The 27,596-nt window shown below is 35.9% G+C and overlaps 1 protein-coding gene across 3 annotated transcripts; it reads right to left on the bottom strand.

Annotated features, from left to right (window-relative positions):
* Window positions 1–26,907, bottom strand: LOC142638650 (E3 SUMO-protein ligase SIZ1-like). Of its 3 annotated transcripts, XM_075812698.1 has the most exons (19): window positions 26,709–26,907; window positions 26,472–26,525; window positions 26,127–26,207; window positions 25,444–25,486; window positions 25,102–25,180; window positions 24,720–24,858; window positions 19,759–19,871; window positions 17,135–17,194; window positions 13,445–13,520; window positions 13,086–13,161; window positions 11,083–11,156; window positions 10,854–10,961; window positions 9,223–9,384; window positions 7,469–7,573; window positions 7,300–7,380; window positions 6,521–7,199; window positions 6,068–6,424; window positions 4,211–4,601; window positions 1–705 (listed from the first exon to the last, which is right to left on the bottom strand). In XM_075812698.1, exons 2-18 carry the CDS (start codon window positions 26,493–26,495, stop codon window positions 4,462–4,464), a joined length of 2,397 nt encoding a protein of 798 aa, XP_075668813.1. In that variant the 5' UTR covers window positions 26,496–26,525; window positions 26,709–26,907; the 3' UTR covers window positions 1–705; window positions 4,211–4,461. The 3 variants fall into 3 exon arrangements, with proteins under 3 accessions (XP_075668813.1, XP_075668812.1, XP_075668814.1); XM_075812697.1 differs by having other exon boundaries at window positions 6,068–7,199; XM_075812699.1 differs by lacking the exons at window positions 25,102–25,180; window positions 25,444–25,486; window positions 26,127–26,207; window positions 26,472–26,525; window positions 26,709–26,907 and having other exon boundaries at window positions 6,068–7,199; window positions 19,759–19,943; window positions 24,720–24,850.
* Window positions 26,908–27,596: the final 689 nt, after the last annotated feature.

The raw sequence follows: 27,596 nt of genomic DNA, 5'->3' as shown, positions 1-27,596 counted from the left end.
TAAAAAAAAAAACAAATATATTAAAAAAGAAGAAGAAGAAAGACTTTGATACAAGGGATTACTACCAGCACAATTCAATCAGAGCCCAAGACTGAATTAGAGCAGATATCTGTACAAATAAAATAGAAATGACAGCTTAATGTATGAAATCAGCCATATATACATCATAAAATTCTACAACATACAGATACCATAGCAGCACTTTCTCGTTGCTAAAGCTAAACCCTCACCGCTAAACAATGAAAATTGCAATGCTTCCTGTTTGTTGCCCGCCTCTTTCGAAAATTATCTTGTCAGGAATACAGAAATACATCACATGCTTTCAAGGATCCTTCAACACCCTAACTTTCCCTGGGCCCAAAAAATTGGTGAACGCAAAAAACTGGCATGTTCTTTTGTAAAAGTCAAAATTCGCACTTTGATAAGAGCAAGTGCATAATAATTATCAACTCTGCAAATCAACACTTTCTATTTACAGAAGAATCTTGTCATACAGTCTCATGCTTAAACATTTATAGGTTATTTACTTTAGTAGGTCAAAGGGGACAGGTTACAAAGTTGAGGTTTCCCACAATGTCCGAAGGTTTTGCAATAAATTGGTCCCCTTTCCTTGAAATAAAAGGGGTATATTTGCAAGTAGGAAAAGTCACCTGCAAATCTTCAATACCACTACTGCGCAAGAAACAGAAAGAGAATGTACTGTACCTGTCAGGAGGATAAGAAAACTGACATTAGAATCAAAGTGATTAAACCAACATGGTCAAAATTTGTATAGGTAATAAATAGGTCCTCTGCTTGGTAGAATGTCAGCCTATTTAAATACTAAAAAGGAGAGAAAAGATGGAGGGGGGGGGGGGGGGGATGTCTATATGGTTTCTAAAGGTCCTAGGCAAGCACGGTTTGTTAATTACATGCTTGCCTAGAACTGGGAAATCAGACCAGTCCATCTGAGACAGTGAGACCTGTACCCTAGGTCCCTAGGATGGAATAGTTACACCCTCAAAACCGTTCTACCAAAATAGATGAAAAAACCCACTTGATCCAGAGTTGAAACCATCAACCTACAAAACTGTCCTTGGGTGTTGCAGGTTTGGACATCTAGTCCCTCCCTTTGTACTGAAAATCGATCATCACAATGCCACAGCCCCACTGTGTCTTGGAAACCCTAAAATGACTAAGTCCCAATCACTGATCACCAACTTGCCTTGTGTTTCATCATTATACACCACTATGTGAAGCTTTTATTTTTGGAGAAAATACCATTCTAGTCCCTATATTTTGAGGTCACAAATAATTTGGTCCCCCAATCATTGATCACCAACTTTGCCTTATTTTTCATCACTATACACCACTACGTGAAGTTTTTATTTTTGGCGAAAATACCATTCTAGTCCCTATATTTTGGGGTCAGAGAAAATTTGGTACTTTCATTTTGGTAATAATCAATTTGGTCTCTGTTATTTTCAATTTACAATCAGTTTGGTCCCTACAATCAACAACTAACGAAAAATGCTTACGTGACTAACAGTGTGCACTTTTTTTTTTTGGGATAAATAATAAGCTTTATTCATATCAAAAGGGACACCCTAGCTTAGTTTATTAATATCACAAGAATCAAGAAAAACAAGAAGAAAAGGGAACGATTGGTTTCACAAAGCAAACGCTAATCCAATAAAGTTCTAAAGAAAAATAGCTAGAAATCGGGTATGGATCTCTCATTATCTTCAAAACACCTACAATTTCATTCCTTCCAAAGACATCACATTAAGCAATAGGGAATGAATATCCATATATTCCCATTTCAATGATGACCAAACCAGCCTAGCCAACAAGCTAAAAGCCCCACAACTGATTGTGGCATAGCCCAACTTAGTCCAAATAAACCTAAAACCACAAACCACAAATCCATAGCAATTGGACAATGAAGAAAAAATAGTCATCCGATTCACCATTACACTTGCACATATAACACCAATCCAATATCCAAATATTGTTTTTTCTCAAAGTGTCAATTGTCAAGCATTTTCCCAAAGCAGCAATCCAAACAAAGAAAGGTGCTCGAGCAGGGATCTTCTGCTTCCAAATGTTTTTCCAAGGAAAACAAAAATCAATAGAGCCCGCTAGAAGACTACAATAATCTTTAACTATAAACCCCTTATTTCTATCTAGTTTCTAACACATCTTATCCTCCCTAAACCCCCTTACTGAGGAGCCATATATTGTAACCACGAAGCTCAACACAGCCTCCATTTCCCGAACATGAAAAGCCCTAAAGAAGCTTACATCCCCAAAAAGGACCCCATTAATGAACTTCATAAGCTCAGCCACATTTGCCTGTAAGCATGTCTAATGCTAACGTGTTTAAATTTTAGTGTCCATATCAGCACTTAGATGGTAAAAAATACAGCCACATCAACGTTCAGAAAATAATTTCTTCTTCTTCTTTTCAAATTTTATTTTTTTCTTTATTTGTTTTCAAATAAATTTCTTGCCATTTTCTTGGTAACCAAACAGATTTTCATTTTCATTTTTACTTTCTCAATTTTCTTTTTTACTTTCTTGCAATTTCTTAGTAACCAAACAGTATTATATGCAATTAGGTTCACCACCACAAACCCAGATCCACCACCACTGATCCCAGATTACCACCACCTCATCAGTTCAGCACTACCGCTACCCCAAATCCACCCCTACCACACCTGAATTACCAGCACCTCAACAGTCTAGCACCACTACCAAATCCAGCTCCACCACTACCAAACCCAACACCACCAACTAACCCAGATCCATCAGCACCAAACCCTAAAATCAAATTTCAACCACAACTCAAGACATATTTTGAACCATCAAACAACCCAAACTCCCACACGATCACAGATCAAAGGAGAGACCGAGTAGGTGAGTCCAAGAAAAGTAGAGACAAAAGGAGAGAGAAAGGTGACCATCTCGACGGTGGCTCGTGGCAATGAACAGCAAGGAAGGATATTGACTGACCAATTTGGTCCTTCTGGGCTTCATTGATGATGATAGTGCCAGTAGATGGAAGGGACAAAAATAAATGACTTTGATTGTAAGTTGTGAGTAAGAGAATTGTTGGCTTGTTGCTCATTAATGTTTGTTTTCAAAAAGATAGTCTGAACAATATTACAAACGTAGTTGATGAATGTTACAATACTTTTTCTGAGTTAATGAATGTTAGTATTATGGCTACGGTTTTATCATTCCCATACGAGGAATTCATTTTTTATGTTTTTGTTTTGTTTTTAATTTTACTATTTATTTATAAGCTGATGCAGTATTGTTTAATGTTTATTTGAATTTTTTTCTTATTATTTTAGTAGCCACATCAGCAATAAGGATGCCAGCAGTACACACCGTTAGCCACATAGATATTTTCAGTTAGTGAGTTAACGGCAGGGACCAAACTGACTATGACCCCAAAATGTAGGGACCAAAATAGTGTTTTCACCTTTATTTTTATAGTAACTGATTATGCATGGGTGATTTCAATAAGGAAAATTTCTATCTTTCTGTCATGTGTTGCCAATCATATTTGTAAAAGAGCATGTAAAGAATGAATATATGCATATGCAACAATTGTACAACAACAACAACAAAGTCCTAATCTCAAATTTTTTGAAGTCAACTACGGATTCTCAATAGATTAGTCAAAGTACCATTATTCATATGCAACCATGGTACTCTTGTTAAATCCACACACCAAAACAGAAGAAGTTATGAATAATATATATATATATATATATATAGCAAAATATGTTCCAGCAGTACTATAATATAATTAACGGCCAGTGTGTAGAAACCCGGAGCTACATACAATTTGGAAAGAATTTTCTAAAATTAACTATAACAAGAATTTTGACATGAAATTTATTCATTGGTTAAGCAAATTCTATTGAAAAAGAGAAACAGTACATAAGAACAGACCAATAATAACGACAGAAATTTTAAATTAAAAAAAAAAAAAAAAACTTGTGATTTAAAGCTTGTATAATATTGTTGGTCATGCTTTTAGATTAACGTATCTCATAACATTAACCAATAAAATATTTAGTGTAGATGTTTATTAACTTCATTCATTTATATTTCACCGCAATATCCAATGAATCATATCTACCAAAATCTATCATTGGGATCTTGACATATCAGCCAAAGCTAAAACCTTATACCAAGATCATAAGTTAGGGCTCACCTGTAGATAAAGAAGTTCCTGAACTGCCAGTACTACTATAATGCACAAGAGAGAATACAATTGACATCATGATCACCAACGTTTGCATGCATCATATCTACCAATAAAATATTTGCTTCCCCATTCGGAATTAAAGCGAGGCATGAAACAAAGAGCAGGATAACTGCCATCTCTCCAAGGAAATACTGAACATAAATAAGATTGCCAGTGGCTTCCTCTATGTAACTTCAAGCAAGGTCCAGTTTATCTACTCAGTCTGAATCTATTGAGAGACAAACTCGTTGTCTCACAGACCGTGGCTGGCGAGGGAAGGAGAAAGGGCCATCTGAAAGTTTCCTACTACTTGCTCTATCAGACCTAGTTTCATCATTCCCATGTGCATTTATAGCAGCTGCAAAGGACAGAATTAACTAAATGATAATCAAAGATAAAAGTAGACGGAAAATACTAACGCTGCAATCAATTTTACTACAAAAGGCTTACCAACTGACGTGGCAATGAATGTGACTATGCCAATTCAACAACATAATAAATTAATGTCTAAATTACTTTTTTGTAATTGATGATACATTAACTTGTAAGCTTATTGTAGTAAAATTTGTAGTATCATTAGCATCACTCAAAAAAGGAACAAGAATGTAAGAATTGTCAACCAAGGCACATAGAAAACCCATCATTCCAAGATTTTGCTAATTTTATAACATAAATAAGGTTAGCCTCATTATTCCCCTTCCATGGATAATTGAAAACTTTAGCGTTTGAGAGAGTCTGAACTAAGACAAAATCCCAACTAGATGGGTTGCTAAAAGTGTAGAACACTCCTTATCCCTGAACTAAACAAAAAGGCTTTATCCTATCAATAGACCAGGTAACTATAGCTTCAAGGGAGAACTAGATAATTTTTTTGTCTGATTCTTTGTAAAATTTTAAGATTATTAGTGCTCATCATCGTGAACATGAAGTAATCTTCTTTTTGAATAAAATTCTATGACCTATCAAAGAAAAGTTTTACACAGATGAAAAGCTCAACTGTCATGCTACTCATGCAGGGAGCAGAAAACCTAATTTAAGGTAACATTTCATCCAATTTTTGGGCAAATATTAAGGATATGATGCCCATGTCAGGTCATAACTTTTTTGTGTGCAATTTTTTTTTTCACTTATCAAAAAAAAAAAAAAACTTTTTTGTGTGCAAATGGAAGTGGCATCCATTAAATTTCATCCAATCTCCTCTACCAAAAAAATATAATATCACAAGCATCCTATTTCAACCTGATCTGCCCCAGAAATACTGAAACAGGTTAATTTTTGGGCACGTATTAAGGATATGATGCCCATGTCAGGTCATAACTTTTTTATGTACAAACGGAAGTGGCATACATTAATAAAAGTCTGAGATGGAATAACATTTTCTTATTAACTTACTGACATGAAAGTGACATGTACAGATTTTTTTTACAACCCTTAAATCTCTATGATATAATTATTAAAAAGAAAGACAGCTACAGCACAAGTTGACATACTTAGCAATTCAGTTTCATTTCAGTTCAGGCCCCTAAGGAACACAAAATAAAGTTTTTGACTGAAGTTCTAAAAATACTAAAAATTTCTTATCACAAAGAGGTGATAATGGTTAAAATATAATGAAAACGTAATTTTGAAGGATTCAAATCATATGAAACCTGAATACCTTTTTTTATATAAGTAACAAAAATTTTACTAACTCAAAAGATTTGAGTCTCCTAAAGAAAAGTATAGAACTTGAATTCCATAATGGCATAAAACTTTTTAATAGGTCCATTATGGTATAAAATATTGCTTTCAGAAATGTAACATTTATTAGACAAAGTCTTCTACCTTCATTTGAACCACTCCGGTTTCTCAAATCTAGTCCATTTGCAGCTGGAGACACTGCAGGAACCTCAACATCACTGTCAACACCTTCTTCGCCTTTTCTTCCAACCCTAAGAGAAATCCAATCTTCAAAGCCATTTGATGCAGAATGTTGGTGGTCCCTATTAGACTGCTCCAACATATCAGCTGGTTGATTTGGAAGGAAATTTTGAAGTGAGGGGTCCTCACTAACAAATGCCAAGGGATTCTCAACCAAACCATTATCTATTTCGTTATTGGTATGGCAAACAGAAGAATTTAGGACCTGTCCGCCAGAATTTACAGTTAACCTTGAAGCTCCTCCAATACAGTTCATTGGTGCTGAAGAAGAAATTGAAGCATGCTCCAAATCAATAAAAGCATCTGAGACATCTGAATCAGTGCCAAAAAGTTGGAGGCCAGGACATGCTTGAGTACCTGAAGAATATGGCCAGTGTGAGAATCCAATATCGTTGCCGTTGCCGTTGCCATTGCCACTGGCATTGCCATTAAAGAGACCCAAACAAGAAGTCACATCCACATTAAGAGCTGAATCTTCCACAAATGAGCACAAATGGTCATCCTCTTCTTCTGAATCACTGAGAACTATGATTGGAGCATCCTCTCTTAGTGCAGGTCTACCATTTAAAATTCCAAAAGCAGGGTCAGAATTATGAGGCATGGAATTGATCTCATTTCCATCAATAGTACAGATATCAATATTCCCACCACGGTCCTGACTAATACTTGGGTTTTCATCATCTCTGTCACTTCCAGTGGAACTGCTGGACATCATTATCACATTCAGGTCACTATTCTCACAATTTTCTTCTTGATTCCTGGAGGAGAGGACGATATGCTGATGCTTGCTAATTGTAACCCCATTGTGATTCTTCTCCATACCTATGCTAAGATTTCTATGTTCTTCTAGGCCATCTTCCTGCTTGATCTGCCTTAAGGATTTCAAATTGGAAGTAGCTTCATCTTTAGCAATGTAGAGAGAACCATCAGGGAAATGCCATTGAGCAAGATCACTATATTCACCTCTAGTCTTTGCACTCCAAGAACCATCAGGCTTCACATTGATCTCCGTCATGTCTTCTCCACAGTTTCTCATCTATCCCACCAAATAAACAGTAAATAATGTTTCTTATTCTATTAGTTGTCACAAAAACTATAAAACTCAAGAATTTCAGGATGTCAACTACAAGGACTACCATAGTCGTAATGCGATTGAAATAAGGGTCAATGATGACGTCCTCCAAGGAGTAGTTCTTGAGGCAAATAGGACATTGCCACTGCAACCACAGTAAATTAATAGTTCATATTTATGAAGTTTTACATAAAACAATTACAAATAATCATTGAAAATTGCAAACCACTCACCTTCCTAGAGCGTTCGTTTAGCTCCACAAAAGTTTCAAGATCAAAACAACCCATGTGGACACAAGGTTTGAATCTACCAGCTACCTTCATTCTAGAGCCACTCATCTGTGAAAATGAAATGAAGACAACTCAGGAGGCAAAATAAATAATGAGCTCTAAATTGCACATATATCTACATTAAACACTTCATGGATTTTCTCATAAACCAACTAGAACACAAACAGTCCTCATTACCACTTTCATGAAACACAATCACACCAGCATGACAACGGTTTCTTAATAGAATCAGAATCAAGCTGGTATTACATTTAGAATAATGTCCCATATGATTCTGCAACAATGATGGGCTCCTTATGTGTAAGGATACGCAGTTCACAGCTGATGACTAAAGGCAAAGCAAGTAAACAGATATCAGTTTGAGTACATAGAAAGATTTTGATATCTTTTAGGCCGATGAGCACATAAGATGCCAGAGAATGGTCCACTTCCACTCTGAGGCTGAGGTGATAATGAGGTCAGCAATTAACTGATAGTATACCTTAGCACCCTTATATGATCCTACCCTTTCATGGCCTTAATAGGCCACAGCAAAACATAGATCATACTTGTTGAGTCCAATTGTTAGAATTATGTGGTTAAATAATTAAATTTACCATCCCCTAATAACTTAAGTTTTTGAGAGAATTGGTAATTTAACATGGTATCAAAGCAAAATGTCCTAAGTTTGATCTTTGTCTCCTCCACTTTACCTTCCTTTTAAAATCGCATGCGTTAGGCCTCACCTATCAAAAGGTAGTTTGAGCACACACGTGAGGGGGAGTGTTAGAATTATGTGGTTAAATAATTAATTTTACTATCTTCTAATAGCTTAAGTTTTTGGAAGAATCGGTAATTTAACACCAATTACCATTCAAATCAAAACCTATGCTATTTTTTTTTTTTTTTTGATAAGTAAAAAAGATATATATTCAAGAACACTACCTTATGCAGAAAAACACAAGGCAGAGAGAAAAATTCAAAGGGAAAGAGAGAAAAAATGAAAAGATACTAATTACACAGGAGAGAGCCAAGGAATAAAGGGAGAGAATCACTAGAAGTGAGTCCCCAAGCCCTAGACCAATCAAACAGAGAGCCACTAAAAGAAGCCAACAGCTAGTCATCCGAACTTTCCATGTCCTCAAATATCCTCCTATTTCGCTCCCTCCAAAGACACCACATCAAGCATAATGGAGCTAAATTCCAAATGCTAGACACATGCTTTCCAGGCCAATTCCACCAACCAAATAGAGTATCCACAACCAATCTTGGCAAGACCCAAGAAATCCCAAAAGATCTAAACACCAGACACCACAACCGATAAGCCTTACCACAATGAAGTAGTAAGTGATCCACCGTCTCCCCATTACAATGGCACATGATACACCAGTCAACAAAAACCATCCCTCTACCCCTCAAATTGTCACCTGTAAGGATCCTATCCCATACAGCAGTCCACACAAAGAAGGAAACACGCCGAGTTTATAAGGTCACGAACTCCAATTTCCAAGTTTATAAAATGTAATATTCAAATTTTCCTCAGAATAATCAAAATTAGTAAAAAGCATCATTAAACACAGCACACACAGCAAAGACCTTCATAAGATGAATATACTAATTGTGCATGAACATAAAATCACCACAAAATGAAAATTAAAGAGGAATGGAGCACAACAAAAGCAAATGGGTTAGATGAAGTAGTAAAAATTATCACTTACAGGGCAGCGAAGATTAACTGTAATTGAATCAGCAATGACTTCTAAATCACTATCACTATCGTTATTTGCAGCAGCAGCCCCACCACCAGTACAACGACGAACACGGGCAAGTGCATCTTCAATAAGCTCGCCATCTTCTTCTCTCGGAATCAAGTTGAGAACCTAGGCATTGATTGAAAAAAAAAAATTAGTGAGATGGCACTGAAACCTAAACGTTAAGAGGGAGTCAAGTGGGGGGAGAGAGAGCATAGCACAAAGAAGAAGAAAGATAAAGACACTTGGAATTAGGAAATGCACTTCAAGAAGCATTGTACCAAGGACCAAGATTAGATAACACAAGTTCACTACTTACAAATATATTTAGTGAAAAGTTAACAGTTTACACAAAGATATGCAAGAATAACTCCTCATAACTTACATAATGAATATGACTACTTAATGAAAAAATGTTTCCTAAAGATATTTAGACTCTGACTAATTAGTTTTAATGTAAATGTAGCAATTACTTGCATGCTAAGAGATGAAACAGAGCACATGCCATTTTATTATAAATTTAGTCCGATGGTTATAGACTTTTTTTTGCATAAGTAATAAGTTCATTAAGAGAAAATTACTTCACGTTCATGATGATGAACACACAATATCTTAAGAAAATACAAAGGATCATAGAAAAAAAACGAAGTCTTGGAATTCAAGAATAAAATTACAATGTGTAAAAACCCACATGCGAGACCAATCAAACAAGTTTCAAATCAAGAAGGATTGCAGCTGATCAAGCGATCTCTCAATACCCTCAAAAGTTTGCTATTATATTCCTCCCATACTATCTACATCAAACATAACAAAGTAAGGTTCCAAACTTCTGAGGAGTTTTTCCCAAACCAATTCCTCCACCCACAAGATAGGTCCGCTACCATCAACGGCAACGCCCAATGAGCCCTATATAGCTTAAAAAATATGCTCCATAAAACATATGCAACATCACAATGGAGCAACAATTGATGCACTGTATCCCCAATGTACCAACACATACAACACCAGCCAACTAAAGAGAAGCCCATCTTGATAAGATTATCATAAGTTATAATCTTACCCCAAGCTCCTGTCCAAACAAAGGACACTCTTTTGAGATTATGCCAAGGTATACTGATTTCAAATCTGAAAATCAGGCAGTAAATCTTCCATGAAATTTTATAATAACAATACAGTATGATGATGATGATTTTTTTTTTGATAGGTAATGATGATGATTTTTTATATTAGTAAGCTATATACACGGCCGGTGGGTTTAAGAGCCACAACAAATCCTCCACCCATTCACATGGGAGAAGAAAGTGTGAGCTCAATGGCACTTAAAATGATGATTAAAAAAATAATAATGAGAAAAGATCATTAGTTAGTAAACTTCTAACAGCTCGACAATTAAGGATGTCAACATAATGAAAGCAAATGTTAGTTACAGAGTTAAGTGTCAACATAATGAAAGCTACCGTTAGTTACAGATTTAAGTGTTTTCCACGAATGCACAATCCACATGATTTGTTGACCATGCTAATCAACTTCCATCATCAGAGTTCCGAGACAATATGATTTTTTTCAAGTATCAGCTCATGAAAGATGGGTCAGGGTACCTGTTGAACACTAAGCCGCTGTACAAGTCTGATGCCAAAGCAAAAACCACGAGCATCACATCCTGATAACGAAATATTATTAATTCCTTCCCTGATATATGATGTGATCTGAAAGGAAAAAACAAGACATTAAACTTAACTTCGGAGGGGGGGGAACCGAAAATGAAGAGGAGTATCAACTAACACATCATCAAATACATCAGCATATGATAAAAAGAAGATTACTCACTAATGCACCATCATCACGACCATTAGCACCTAACAGCTGTGATCCAGGTCTATTAACTGTCCTCACAGTCATACCTGTAAAATTATAACAAGAACAAAACCATGAAAACATTAGGTCAACGACAAGAATTATTTTACTATGGACAAAGTTTGGCTCCAACACCCACTAAAAAAATTAACACTATAACATATTTTAAAAATCTAACCGTTTTTTTTTATAAGTAATGGAAAATATATATTAAAGAAGAACACAGCCCCGTACATAGGAAATGTACTAGAGAGGCAAAAACATCAAGAAACCAAATTACAATGATCAAGCAACACAGGAAGGGAAATGCAAGAAAAGATGGTAAAACTAAACACTATTCGAGAAGAGTAAAAAAGAAAAAAGACTTAAACTCAGGAATGGACCGTTCACGACCCTCAAAACTTCTAGAATTTCATTCCCGCCAGATACACCACATCAAACAGTGCGGCACCATCCTCCATATAACTATGTTATGATGACGCTTGAAATTGCATGACCAACAATCCAACAAATCCACTACCCTTTGCGGCATCACCCAACAAATACCAAACAAGCAAAAGACCATACTCCACATCTCATATGCAATAGGACAGTGAAGGAGGAGAGATGATCTACAGATTCCCCACACCTTTTGCACATATAACACCACTCAAGAACAACAAAATGCCTCTTCAGAAGATTGTCTATAGTTAGAATCTTGCCTAGAGCAGCAGTCCAAGAGAAAAAAGCAACCCAGGGAGGAACCTTCGATTGCCACATCATTTTCCATGGGAAAGAAGTGATAGTAGAGGGGGATAGGGAGTGATAATACCCGCTCACCTCGACACCTGGCTAGCTTCTAACAAAGATTGTTAGAACCCACACCCCGCACCTTTGTGGAATAGATCAAAACCATACACGAATCCAAAGATTGTGACTCTAACTGTTGGATTGCATGTTTTTTATATTCTTAGCACTCATGTCAAATTTCATGCCAATAAGATGTTTTTTACTATTCAATCCATATACTAATTTTTTATGCATGATCTTATATTACAAAAAAACTGGATATTTGAAATTTTGTTGAAAACATAGCTATTGATCTTTGACTTATATAAATATATAGCTATTGATATTTGATTTTCTTGAAATTTTGCAAGTATAAAGGATATGAGAAGAAAATGTAATCTGATAGTGGATTTGTCAAAATTCACATCTAATAAAAAGATATTGAGTGGAGTTGGAACCATTGGCTCCAAACATGTTTGAAGCCAAACTTTGTCCTTTTACTACATTTAAACCAAAACCAACATGTGCGTATGGGCCAAACTAGCATGTTATAACAATCAAATTAATTCCAATTTAGGACCAAGTTACCCAAAAGTCAGGCTGAACCTAGTGTCATGGCCTGTAATCAACCAAATGAAAGGTCCAATTAACGGAATTGACAAGTCACATGAGCGATCTTTGCATAGGTATACAAAATTAACCAAATTCAATGAGTTTGGGTGAGTTAGCACACTGAAACGCTAACAAATACATGGTTAAGAAAATGACTAAAAACAATGGGCTTAGTTACAAACTTAACTCCAATTCCCTAGCTCTCAACCATCGTTGGCTCAGATCTTAAGGCATATGCCTCAAGTGAGTACTTGTGGAATATAACATACTAAAACCTCATAAGCAAGCCATGGCAGAGGTACCCTTGTAATTCATTTCAAGGCCTGGCCTCAAGGACTGTCTTAAAGCTTACTCCACTTCCCGCCCCCGCCCGTGCCCCCCCACCCCTTCTCCTTTTCTCTTAAAATCACTAGCATATTGTGAAGCTATTCAAATAGTCAGAGACTGTAATTCCCAGAACAACAGATGTGCCCCCTCCCACACCAAAGAAAAAAAGGGAGAAAGCAGAACAGAAAGTTGACAATGAGACACACCATTACATTGTAAATGCCAGCCATGCATCATCCAATGAGTAGGAAAAACATCAAGTTGCATACCATTAACCTGTAATTCTGCATGCTGTGGCCACTGCATCCTAAATGAAACATGATCATTGAGAAGTATACACCAAACCTGTACAACAAGAATGTAGTTATTAATAAAAATTTATTACATATAAATGACAAAAGACCACAATTACTTGATACACAAACTACCACTCTATGGAGAATAATGCTAGTACCACAACATAACCCACAACTTGCCCACGTGGTGAGTTGTGAGTTGTGAGTGGTGAAGTAAAAATGGTAGGTCCATGTGGGTCCACAACTCGCCACATGGGCAAGTTGTGGCAAAGTTGTGGGTTTTGTTGTGGTACTAGCATTACTCCTCTATGAACCATTGAATTGAAACAAACCTGAACATTATATTCAGGACTCTGTGTTTCGGCTGTTGTCAGTGGAAATTTTACATCCGCACGCAGTGGATTTGCACTGAAAATTTATTGAAAATAAGGTTAGGATAGAACACATCGGAAGAGCAGATGACCTTAAACAAAACATCAATTAAAGACTAGGCCTAGTCAAGAAACAAAAAACAAATTTGACATAAGATATGCATGGACTACTCATTGTTTTCTTGGTCTTGGGATTTGACTATACTCCAAATCTCTCTTAGTGTTGTGTAACAGCTTTTCAGGATTTGTGTGAGTGCTCTTAGTTTTCTGCCTCACCCTCTTCACAATCAAACTAACAATTTTTTTTTTTTTTGATAAGTAATAAAATTGTATAGAAGGAGACGAACTAGCATGTGTACATAAGATAGCCTAAAGAATATAATAAATCAGGATTACAATCATTATGAGAGAATGAGAAAAATCTACAATAGAATGAGTACATAAATAGGAACCAAAACACAATATCCTTTCAAACAATGATAAAGTAGAAAAGTGACTTCAGTTGAATAACTGAACTGAAGCGTCCAAATCTTCAAAAGTATATGATTCCTTTCTGCACAATATCCACAGCAGGCATAGGAGACTAGTTTCCAAACAAAAGAAGATTGTTTGCCTAACCAACTCATCCATCCAAATAGAAGATGAACAACAGTCCTTGATATTGCCCATTGAACCCCAGACACCAAGAAAACAAAGGTCCATAATGCATATGCAATGTCACAGTGCAACAGCAAAAGAATCCAGTCTCACCAACACTCCTACACAAGCAACACCAATCAACTAGAGCGATTTGTCTCTTCATGAGATTATCATACATCACAATCTTTCTATAAGCTTCTGTCTACATAAGAATGCAACCACTTTTGGAGCCTAAACACACCAAATGCTTTTCCAAGAGAAATGTACATCTCTCGACCTGCTCAATGCCACATAATATGAACACACATCAAACACTGAATCTACCAACTCCAATTCTCAGTCATTGAAATCTCTACAGAACATGAACATTATATTCCCCTGTCTTATCAAAAACTCCAAGTACTTCTTTGGTTGACATATCTTTAAATACAACTTGCTTCTATCCCTTCAAAAGGCTTCTGTCTAATATTTCTTCTTTTTCCAACTTCTAATATAAATACCTGGTACCACCAGCCAATGCTGAGTGGTTATGCTTTCTCCTGGTATTGCTTTATAATCTTTACAACATCTCCTATCAACTTTTCGAGTAAGGATGAAGTCTATCTGACTAATGTTTGTCCCCCTTTTGAAACTAATCAAGTGTGAGTCCCTCTTCTTGAATCAAGTATTCATCAGTATCAAATCATATGTTTTTGTGAAGTCTAAAATAGCATCTCCTGACTCATTTATTACTCCATACCCCGAACCTCCACAAATTCTTTCAAATCCCTATCTTTTCCAACATGGCCATTCAGGTCTCCCCCAATATTAAATCTTCTCTTTTGGTAAACTTGAAACAATTCTCCATGTCCTCCCAAGATTTTTGCTTAATGGATTCTTCAAACCCTATTTGAGTAGCATGCACACTAACTATGTTAACTGTCTCTTCCTAAAACAATTTTTATTAACAAAATTTTATCTCCTATCCTCCCAACCTCAATTTCTTCTTTGAGACTTTTATCTATGATTATTCATACGACATTTTTAATTTTATCTCTTTCTGTATACCATAATGCATATTCTATATATTAAATTTTCCTAGATTTCTCACCTAGTCTCTTAGTTTCCATTAACCATATTATGTTTATTATCCTCCTAATCATTGTATCTGCTGTCTATTTACTTACTTGTTAAAGACCCCATATTCCGAATGCTTATATGAATACTATTTTTCTAGACTAACTTCTTTACCCACAGCTGCCCATCGAAATGCAGGAAACCTTACCTACTTCTTACTATACCCAGGCAACAATGTAGCACAGCTTACAAAGAACACCCTGGCTAACTCTTGCCCACTTTCATTGCATCCACCTGATGCAGAGCATCACTAGTGAGGAATCTATCATCCTGTATCTAAACAGGATCCATTCATGAAAAGTGACTAAATTTTACAGTGACCGTCAACCTACCACAACCTCATACTTCGTAAGCCGGAGCAGTATGGCAGGTTAAGTATTCCGTGTTTGAGAAGGTTTAATTCTGCTTTGTTAGGAAAATGGCTGTCGAGATATGGAATGGAGAGGGGTGCCCTTTGGAGGAGGGGTTATAGAGGCAAAATATGGGAATAAGTGGGTAATTGGTGCATGAAACCTGTGACAGGGGTGTATGGTGTTAGTCTGTGGAAATTTATTAGAAGCAATTAGTTGAACTTTTCTAAATTCCTTCAATATGATGTGGGAGATGGTAGGTGTGAAGTTTTGGGAGGATGTGTGGTGTAAGGATTGTTATCTTAAGGAGGCTCTTCCAAATTTTATTGCATTAATCGGGCATGAGATTCTTCCATTGCGGAGGTCATGCAGTTCTCTGAGGGGAGGCTACAATGGGATATACAGTTTTGTCGTCCAAAGAACGATTGGGAATTAGAATCCTTGACTTTATTTATGGATTTCGTCTATTCCATGAATGTGTGGGGTACTGGATCTAACAAAGTTTGTTGGAAGCCAGCTATGAGAAGAGACTTTGAGTTGCGAGGTTATCATCTTTCTCTTTACCCTACTACTGTCATATCTTTTCCTTGGGAAATGGTTTGGCAATCAAAGGTTCCTCCTAGGGTAGCTTTCGTTTCTTGGTCTACCTCCTTAAGTAAAATTCTTACTACAAATAATTTTCGAAATACGCATATTCTAGTTCTTGATTGGTGCTATGTGTGTAAAAGCTGTGGGGAATCGGTAGATCATCTTCTTCTTCACTGCCCTATAGCTTATGAATTGTGGACTATGGTCTTTTATTTGTTTGGTATTTATTGGACTATACTGCCCAAGGTTATTGAGTTGTTAGCTTCATGGCAAGGAAAGTTTATTCAACATCGAATTATAGCTATTTGGAGGCTTGTACCACACTGTTTGATGTAGTGTATTTGGAGGGAATAAAATGCTAGATGCTTTGAAGGCTGTGTGAACAGTCCATTCTCCAGCTTAAGGTTGTTTTAATTTTTAATCTCCTTGAATGAAGTTTAGTGTTGCCAACATATTCATGTTTTTCCCTTCCTATTTTAATTGATTATTGTAATACGGGTTCTTGATTCTTGCCCCTATAGTACATTTCTAGTGTACTTGGTTTGGCTTTTTTCCTTTTTAATAAAAGTGTTTTCATTATCCATCCAAAAAATAATAATAACAAATTGAGTTTTATAATTAAGAGCTACTTCAATCTTTAAACATATTTCCTCATTTGTTGTCTTATTTTTTTTTTTATAAGTAATAAAGATTCATTGATATTAAAAAGAGAGTCACCCAAGTACTCATTTCTTGTCTTATCTTTCCTTATATTTCCACTTATATTTCTTAACACACTCATTTTCTGGACATGACATGCAACAAAGTGTAACTCATAGAATCTAAAACCCGCTAAATTTTTTAGGTTATGGGCACATCTTTCATGCAACTACTAATGCAAAGATCAGCAAACAAAATTCAAATGTTAGAAAAAATTCATACAAGTGACAGAGAAGTAAATTAAGGAAATTGAACTCACCCATCAGTCGAAGCAAATAACTTCAGAGGAGGTAGTAAATGTTTGACAGTCACCCAGAAACTGCAGATGGACATATTTTGTGAGTAAAAAACCTTGCTTAAACATGAAATAGCAAACTCTATAAATAGATACAAATTTAGTGTCTGTTTCGGTCCAGCTCTTTTGGCTAAGCTTATAGCTTTTAAGTATAGCTTTTTAAAACCTCACTTTTTCAAAGTACAAGTATATTTAAGCGTACATTCAGCAAAAAGCTATATAAGTTGATGCCAAACACACTCTTAATAAATTAATTAATTAAAAATAAAATAAAATAAAAACAAACAAACAAACTACTGCATACACTTAAGGCAAGGACTCCTAATTTCACCGGTTGGCTAAAACCCAAAACTGATGGAAAAGGTTGACAAGATATATTAGAGGTTTACACAAGTTGTATATGGTTTTGAAGTTCAATTCATTACTTTAGGCTTAAAATAGCATTTAATTTCATATAATTCCAGCGTAAATTTTTATTTTTGGGGTTAATTTCTTTAGTTATTGTTGGTCTATGTTATTCTAGACTTCCTAACAGTATTGCAGTCTTTCATTGGATTTTTAATGCGGGAAGTGCAAAGAAAGTTTTTTTTTTTTAAATAAGAAAGAATAACTTCATGCCAAACAAAAAAATAAGCACAAAGAAGCCAAAAGAACTACAAAAAACAAAAAATATATGTACAAGAAGAGAAAGACTTCATAAACATCATAATGAACTCTCTAGACGTAAGGCCACAAGCTAGAGACCAATCAAACGAGGTGCCTACAAATGAAGCTAGGAATGAACTCTCTAGACGCAAGGCCCCAAGCTAGAGACCAATCGAACAAGGTACACAAATGAAGCTAGGAGTTGGTTGCTCGAACTCTCCAAATCCTCAAAAGTACGACTGTTACACTCTCGCCAAATGTTCCACATCAAACATAACAGAAATCAATTTATTTAATTAAGTTTTATTAATTTTGGAAACCAATTGTATTTAATCTTAGGTATTTAATAGTTGATTAGGTAAATTAATATTCTTATTTAATTTTCAAGATTTAATGTGTTTTTGTAATTCAATAAGGGATTCCCAAGTACATTAGTATTCAGGTTTCTTCATCTACTTAAGTATGGTATTGTACTCCTATGGAGATAGATTATAGTTGATTGAATTATAGTCCCTCACAATTTTCCAATGGTATAGTGCTAAATCCTAGAGCCTTGTTCTCTCTTACTCTGTGTTGACTCCAAACAAGCCTACATGTAGACTCCTAGACTATCTATCTTTTATTTTTAGCTTCTTCAGTCTTATTATTATACATTTTGGTTTTGTCCTACATCAATTTCACTAGAAGTTCGTTTTACAAAGTTAAATAGGAGTCATTGTATTCAAATAATTAAAGGATTTTTTTTTAAGTAAGAGAATAATTTATTAAAAAGAAAGAACACTCAAGTGCGAGCGCCCTTAAAGAATTACAAACAGACATTCATGAGGTCCAAAAGTCAACAATAGAACTACAAGACCCCCCCCCCACCCAAAAAAAAATTGAAGTACAATATTCAATCAAAGATCTCAGAAAACTATTCTTAGTATCTTACATAGATTGCTTCTCAAAAATCTGGCGATTCCTCTCTTTTCATATTGTCCATATACTGCAAAGCGGTGTAGCTTGCCACACAACCCAATTACAATGACTTCCCAACAACCCTTTCCAAATAGTCAACAAATTAGTGACCTGGCCAGGGATTACCCAAAGCACTCAAAAACCCGTTAAGGCCATTCACACAACCTGTGAACAGAAAAAAGGAATTCTCTCTCTTTTCTTCTCTTTGCAACCCCAAAATCAAACCCTTTTCCTTTCCTGATCAAAAGCCTAAAAGTCTACATAATTTTCCTAATTATTAACCACAAAAAATCTCCTTGAAACAAGTAGTTATAATGGTAACTTTAAAAACCCAACATTCCCCACTTTAAAGTTCCTCAGGTTTCACTTATTTTGCAGTCAAATAATGGAATATTGAAATGTACAGAGAGAGAGAGAGAGAGACTTAAATTACACAACACAACCATTTTGTGGCTCAAACAACTACAAGAACACCTCATTCTGCAATGCCGTCTAGTTACAGGCCTTCATTGTAGCCTTGGTGGTTGTCTTCATGTTACACGACAAATTCAAGTTGACGGGATGAAGTGCCAAACCCACCAAGTTGAAAACCAAAAGAACTTGACCCTTCAATCAAGATCCCCAAAAAAAAAAAAAGGGAACGACTTATAAAACTCTAGAGATTCTCCTTTTTTTATCACTAATATCTGAACGATGGTGGTCTAAATGGGATTTAAATATATCAGTAGTAGCACTGAATTTAGAAATTTTGATACACACATAAAATTAATACACAAACACACATACAAATAATTAATAAACAATACACTAATACAAAATTGTGTCATCAGACATCACATCTAGATATTACGAAATTGGCATATCCAAAAACTGATCTGTGTCAAAAGTCAAAAAATAGCACACAAGCCCACATCACATAGGCACAGTTAAATCAATGGACTATACGTACTTAGTTGAATTAAAAAAGGGAAATACACAGTACATACGGATCTGCCCGTTTTATTCGACAAGTTTCACAATAGAATAAAGATGGAATTGGTTGAATTCCCTCCATAACACAGCCAATATGTTGCTGCACTTGACATGTTGGATCCACACACTGCATGAAGCATGTCTTTTCGTTAGACATAATTCGATATCATCAAAATGATTGAAAGGAGATCTGTATGACCTATGCAAGACATAAAAACTCTGTAATTACATGATATATTCAATGGTTTTTGCAATGAAGACAAGGTATGAAAAAAATGAAAGATTAAAAAATGTATAAATAATCTCCACAACTGTCAAATAGAAATAAAATCACTCCTCGATTTGTGGGTGTAGGAGGTTGAATGAAAATTAGTCAAAAAAGAAATTAAAAAGTCAAGAATGTAGCAAAAGAAGCTGGGATGTTAAGGTGAATGTTAAACCATAGTGAAAGAAAAGATGTTTGATCTTATTATGAGTGTTTTAGGAGGTTCTAATAAAGTGCAATTTTCTCAGAAGGGTGTTTGACATAATATTTCCAAGAAAGTTTTTTTTGGACAACAACCTTTGGAAATTTTAATAGTAGATAACTACAACATTAATTGCACCTTAGTCCCAAATGTTTTGAAGTAGGTAATTCATTAAAAAAATTATTTTAGTGAATTGGTGTTGTATGCACAAGCATAATGATTCATGAACACGATGTTCATTTTATTCAATAAAAGTCATAGTACCTATCAAAAAAATGCACAAGCATAATAATGAGATAGCACATTATTTGTAGATTCCTTGTGTAATGGAAAGCAAGCAATGGTCTTTTGTCTTGGAGTCTAGGGGGTGATGCCTAAGAAGGTGATTGATGTGCTCTTTGGTTGGAAACGTTAAGCAGAAGAGTTTTATCATTTGGAATGTTGCCTCATATTTTTCTTAATATTGGATTTGCCTTTTGCTAAGTTAAAATCAGTGTTCTTGAGACTGTTGATTAAGTAGCCAGATGCACTTGGCATCACTGTCATTGATTTCTTTGGTAGATTTTATTGATTCTCTTTCTTTCATATTGCAATTTTTCAGAGAACTTTGTGTACGCATCCCTTGTACAATTGGATGAGTACCCAAGGTGGCATTCCTTCAAAGTATTTTGTTAATTTTTTTTAGTTCCTCTCTCTTTGCGATTTTGTATTCTGTGAAATGGGACTGAAGACATCCTTTGTGTTAAGACTCTTTTCCTTCTTCAATAAAATTTTTACTTATCAATAAAAGAAAGCGAATTAGTGCACTCTGTGATAGTGCCATTGTCACCAATACCCATGCCATTCACATGGTGATCTAATAAAAGAAAGCCTTAATTGCACTCTTGAAAATTACACATCTTCAAAGGTATAGCAGTTCCACTCCCTCCATGAAAGCCACATCAGACACAAAGGACCTAAATTCCACACAGCAGAAGAATGCTTCCGAACCAATTCTGTCAACCAATCAGTAAATTCAACACTTCACGTGGCATCAACCAATTAAAGGACAAAATATGGAGGAGGGAAAAAACTCTGAGGTGATCCTTTTGCTTTAAATTAAAGGAGAAGGTCGTAGGATCTTTCTACTACTATTTGCTGACTTCTTTGATTTGATATACCCTGATTGATTACCAATTTGTTTCTTTAGTCTTTATATACCTCATTGAGCCCAGGCATGTGTTTTCTAAGCTCCGCACATAAAGCCCTTGAGCACTTAAATTTGATGTTAGCTAGTTTATTTGGCTAGAAAATCCAGAATGAGCTAATCAGTTTGTTTTTTTTCTTTTTTGATAAGTAATAAAGATAATTTCATTGATATAAAAAAGAGTCTCCCAAGTACACAGGGAGTATACGAGGGAGAACAAATCAAAGACGAACATTACAAAAGTCAAGAAAATCCAAAATAGAAAGAAAAGGATGGCTTCTCCACACGGAGAACCAATGAAGTAAGGTTCAGAAAAAAAGAGACTTAAGGTCAGGCATGGAACTCTCGATGTCTTCAAAACATCTACTATTTCTCTCCTTCCAAATACACCACAACAAACAATGAAGAACGGCCTTCCAGATATCTCCATTACGATGGCGACCAAAACGACCTTGCCAGCAAGCCAAAAGCCCAACAACAGACCTTGGCATAACCCAGCAAACTCCGAATAAACCGAAGACCATATCCCACAACTCCATGGCAACCGGGCAATGAAGGAAAAGATGGTCAACACTTTCACAATTGCACTTGCACATATAACACCAATCCAGAATGCAAACTTTTCTTTTTCTTAAGTTGTCAACAGTCAGACATTTCCCCAAAGCTGTGGTCCAAACAAGGAAAGCAACTCTAGAGGGAATCTTCTGCTTCCAAATGCTTTTCCAAGGAAAAATTTGCTCCTTATGGCCAACTAGAAGATGGTAGTAAGTACTAACCGTGAACCCCTTACTCTTACAAGGCAACCAACAACTCTTGTCCTCCCCATTCCCCCTTACAGGAGTGCTATAAATGGAATTGATGAAGCTCCTGAAAGCTTCCAATTCACGATTATGCACCTCCCTACAAAACTGAAGCTCCCACCAAAAAGTCTTCAACATATTCTATACCACAATGATCAAACATTCCCTTCTATACTTCTTTTTTTTTATTTTATAGGTAATCAGAAAACTATTATTAATGAGATAATAAGGAAATGTACAAGTTGTTCATGATGATGAACAACAAGAAAAGATAGAACAAACAGCACAACAAAAAGAGTAATCAAGAAACTAAGCTAAGGAAAAGCATAAACTCAAAGAGAGAAGAACAATCAGTATAACCCCAACAACGAGACCACTCCAAAAGACTAAATTGGCATAAAATTTTTAACTCATCCAACGTCTTCTCATTATCCTCAAAGGAACGACGATTTCATTCCAACCACGCAATCCACATTAAACACCCTGGAACCAAATTCCAAATGTCTGAATTATGTTCCCCAAGCCACTGATGCCAACAAGATAACAAACCCGCCCCTAAACCTGACATAACCCAATGAATACCAAAAGCCTGAAGCATAAAAGTCCATAGGGAATGAGTAACAAGACAATGAAGAAAAAGGTGGTCTACCAACTCCCCATCACAGCGACACATACAACACCAAGTAGCCAACGGGCGACCCCTAAGCATTAGATTATCCAAAGTGAGGATCCTCCCATGTGCAACTATCCACAAAAAGAACACCACTCACCTAGGTATTTTTGGTTTCCAAACACCTTTCCAAGGAAACAAAGAATTCAAAGCACCCCGAATCGCATGGTAATAAGACCGGATGTCAAACTTACCATCCATTTTTAGCCGCCAGCCAAGAGTATCACTCCTATCACCCCGAGGAATATGAGTTTGGACAAGCTGGAGTAGAGAATAAGATGCAGCTAGCTCCCAATCTTCAAAAGCTCTATAAAACCTTAAATCTCATACTCTAACAGTACCCCCTTCTGAAATCCACAAAACTTCAGAGATACAAGCATCCTTGACCGCTGAACACACATAGAGCTCAAGATAGTGATCTTTTAGAGTATTATCACCAATCCACCTATCATGCCAAAAGCGGATACGAGTGTCTTCACCCACTACAAAAGACAAATGCTTAGAAAAGCTCTCCCACCCTCCATTAATGCTTCTCCATAGACCACACCCATGAGTCCTCCTGCACACTTTAGTACACCACCCCACTTGACCCTCACCATATTTTATGGAGATAACTCGCTACCAAAGATGGGAAACTTCATGACCATATCTCCACAACCATTTCCCTAATAAAGCTTGATTAAAAGACACCACACACACTTCTTATCCCCAAACCACCATCTCGACGGGTAAACACACCTTTTCCTAAGCCACCAAAAGATATTTGAAACTCCCCTGAAAAGACCCCCAAAGAAAGTTCCTCCGAATACTTTCCAATCTAGCAGCCACAGATTTAGGAATAGTAAAAAGAGATAAAAAGTACGTTTGGAGGCTTGAGAGAGTACTCTTTATACACATCAAGGGTTATAACATTGAAGGGCTTGCTTGAGAGTGCACTAAGTCCAAGCTGCTACTCTTCTTGTGTTTGTGAACAGTTTGCAAAACTAATAAATGAGAATTAAAAAAATAAAAATGGGGTGTATATGCCATGGATCACTACAGTAAGATGAGATGGTGTTTGGGGTCAAAGGGGGATTTTAATATAAAATCCTTTTATGGTGCATTGAGGGGATCTAGCTCTATTACTTTTCCTTGGAAGAGTATTTGGGGTGTAAGGGCTACACACTGTGTCATTTTTTTTTCAGGACAGCTGCATGATTTTTTTTTCAAGACAGCTGCATGGGAGAGGGTTCTCACAAAGGACCATTTGAGGAAAAGGAGTTGTACTCTTATGGATTGGTGTTGCCTTTGTAAAAGTAATGGGGAGAGTGTGTATCATCTGCTCCTACACTGTGGTGAGGTATTTCAGTTATGGAGCTTTGCCCTTAGATCTTTTGGTGTTTCTTGGGTTCTATCTAAAAGGGTTATTGACTTGTTGGCTAGTTGGTGGAATTGTTAGGGAAGCATTCTTCAAATGTTTGGAATTTGGTACCACATTGTGTGATGTGGATTATTTGGAGGCAGAGAAATAATCGCATATTTGAAGATTCAGTGCTTTTGGAGGATAAGCTCCTAGAGCTGTTTGCGACCACTTTGTTTGATTGGTCTCGTGCTAGGGGTTTTACTTCTACAACATCCATCTGCTGTTTTTAGATTCATCTTCTTGTACATAAGTTGATTTGTTTTCCTTTGTTGCTTGTATATATTTCCTTCTTTTACTTCATCTCTTTGATGGAGTAGTTTCTTTTTAATACAAAATTTTCTTACCTATCAAAAAAAATATTTAAGAACATATATATATACACACACACAAAGAAAACCCAAATTGATTCAAACAATTTTCAAAAATAAAGCAAAATTAACAATGATAAACCTGAATCATGGAGTCAGTAGGCACTGAATTTCCACAGGGGCAGCAAATGTTCACATATGTATTGATGGAATTTTCAATGGCTTCTTCAGGCTTCAGACTGCTCCTTTCCAAATCAGCAGGCTCCGCATGCGTCATTTTTCTGGAGCATTTCAGAGGATATTGCATAAAAAAAGATCATGAGATGACGAAAGAAATGATTGCCAAGAAAATGAAGAAGCAGACAATGAACAATTGGAATAAATTAAGGTATCAATCATACAAAAATAACATATCCAATCACGATATATATCAACAAAAATCATGTTTAAAAATAAGTCCAAAAAGAAAATGGCATATCAAAGATACCCATCAGGGTTTGTATACAAAGCATTAAAATTTGCACCTGTACGCCTCATCAATTATTTTTGCTACTCCATTCTTTCCAATAAAGTTTTTCTTTGCTGAACCACGAGTAGTGGAAACTGCAGATAATGTTAAACAATCGTGCATGAGATGCTTGATCCAAGGCAAAATATTTAAATCCAAAATGCAAAGAGACAAAAAGCAAGACCAACACCTAGACTTGTAACGGAAACAATCCAATCAACTTAAGTATGAGAATGATAGAACAAAAATAATTACAAATAACAAAGAGAACGACAAGATAATAACATACATTCTAGCAACCAAAAAAAGATAACAACATACACAATGGAAGAGATAATGATGTAATTAAACAAATTACCTTCCTCTTCTGAAAGCAAGGATAAGATTCTGTCCACAAGATCCTGTACAGAACATAGAGATATATAGTAGTAAGTTCACCTCAAATAACAAACAACCATCCTCCAGGAAAAGCCAATTGAAACAAAAAAAAACTTATGCACACGGTGCGGTACTAAAATTGTATATACTAGTCTTTTGATGTTCTGGATGAACAAGCCTATCTAAAAGCGTGAGACCATGCTATTGTAACAATAAACAAGAGTTGCTCCAGAATTCTAATAGAAGGGTTGCAGGCAAACAGGTAATGAAGAAATATAGAATTTATAATATATTGAGAACAGAACTGCTAGATTATGCCACAAACTAATTAACCACGTATTGTCTGAACAAGTTGAAGAAAACTCAATGCGCATCACAAGGTGATGCAAGCATCCTCTAACGCAAAGCACCGCCAAGCAGACACATATTTGAAAAACTTCACCTTGTTGTACCCTTGTTTAGATAGTATCTGTACTCAAAACTAACTGTGAACCCAATTAACCGCCATCCTGATAACTTATCGACACTTAAGAGTGACTGTATACCAAAAGGCCCGAACTACCCACTGGTTAGAAATTGTTCGAGTTCATTACACAACATTTAAAGTCCTTGCGAAGTATAAAAAATCATGCATGTAATTCGGAAAAAAAAAACAAAAAATACCTGCTTCCTCCCTTGCTTAGAAATACCCAGCTGGGTGAGAACATCCTTAAGCTCTCTAATTCGAAAAGACGTCAACTTCTCCTAAAAGTCAAGTGTATAATTAAGTACCACACTTAGAGAAAAAAAAAATTAGATATCTTATGTACACCAAGTAAAATTACAACCAAACAAACAAACAAATATTTTGCCTCTAATACCAAAACACCATATTGCCCATTTTAATTCTCTCTCAACATTAATTTCTTGCTTTTCCATTCTTTACCTTAACAATTCAATCCCAAAAAAAAAAAAAAAACACTATGAATAATCAACAACCAATCCACCAAATTTGATCGCATTCTTTACCTTACAATCTGATTCCAAATCCATTTCTTAGCGCACAAACAATTAAACAAGTTCCTGATCATCAACACCAAAATATATCAATAATTTCAACAACAACAAAAAAAAAGTCAAAATCAGACTGAACCTAAAGCATGGACTACTCAAATTCTTGAACCGAGAAACAGAAAAGCATAATAATTTACCAAAAATATTAAAAATTGTAACAAAAGAATTGTAGAGAACGAGTTGAGTACTCACTCTCACACAGAGAAACGCGCTTGCACACAGTGAGTCAAGGAGGGAGGACGAGTGAGGAAGAGAATCGTTGAGTTGACGAACGAGTTAGGGTTCGCTGCCGTTTCTGCTTGGCTTGGGTTTTTATTAGTTACTGCGAGACCTAGTACTGACTTGGAGCCATCATCAGTGACGTTATCTTTGGGACGAGACGAGACGATCCGGACGTGAAGGTTTTTTTTTTGTGGTTTTATCAAATTGGGTTTTTTTTTTTTTTTTCTTTATTTCGAGTTTGGAATTTGCTTTTCACGTCCGGGTTTTGCTAGCGTGGTTCGTAGGAGTATTTTGAGTCTGGTTTCTGATTGGGCGGTGACTGTCACTGTCACTGTGTGTCTGTGAGGGTTAGAATTTTTGGGTTTGGGAATGGCAGGTGGTTTTGACAGAGAGAGAGCGACAGCAATTCATGGTACTAAACGTATGTGTGGGGGTGTTACAACGTTATAAATGTGAATGATTTTTTTAGTTTTTCTTCAGATAGATTTTTAGTTTTGAGTTCCAGGGTAGTCTCCTTCAATCCACTACCTAAAAATGGTTAGGAGTTAGATTGTCATTACCTAATTTGGATGGCTAGATGATTTTTCTATATATATTAAGTCGTTAAGATTTGGTTTGACTCCAAATTTATAGACAAAGATCTAAGAAATTCAGGGACGGCACTCATTAAAGTACCGTTACAAAAATCAAGTGACAATAATTGATTCGTAATATAAGAACACATGTTATCTTTATATCACAAGCGACATTCTGTAAGATTTTTTGTACGTAATCAATGATGAGTGTCACATAATAACCACTAATGGAAATGCAGATGATGATCACCATAAGAACATGTGTTATCTTTATATCACAAGC

This window comes from Castanea sativa, chromosome 6 (genome assembly GCF_040712315.1).
Source record: "Castanea sativa cultivar Marrone di Chiusa Pesio chromosome 6, ASM4071231v1".
In the NCBI taxonomy this organism is placed as follows: Eukaryota; Viridiplantae; Streptophyta; class Magnoliopsida; order Fagales; family Fagaceae; genus Castanea; species Castanea sativa.
Note: the sequence above shows the minus strand (reverse complement) of the source record. Positions and strands in the feature narration are given on the sequence as shown.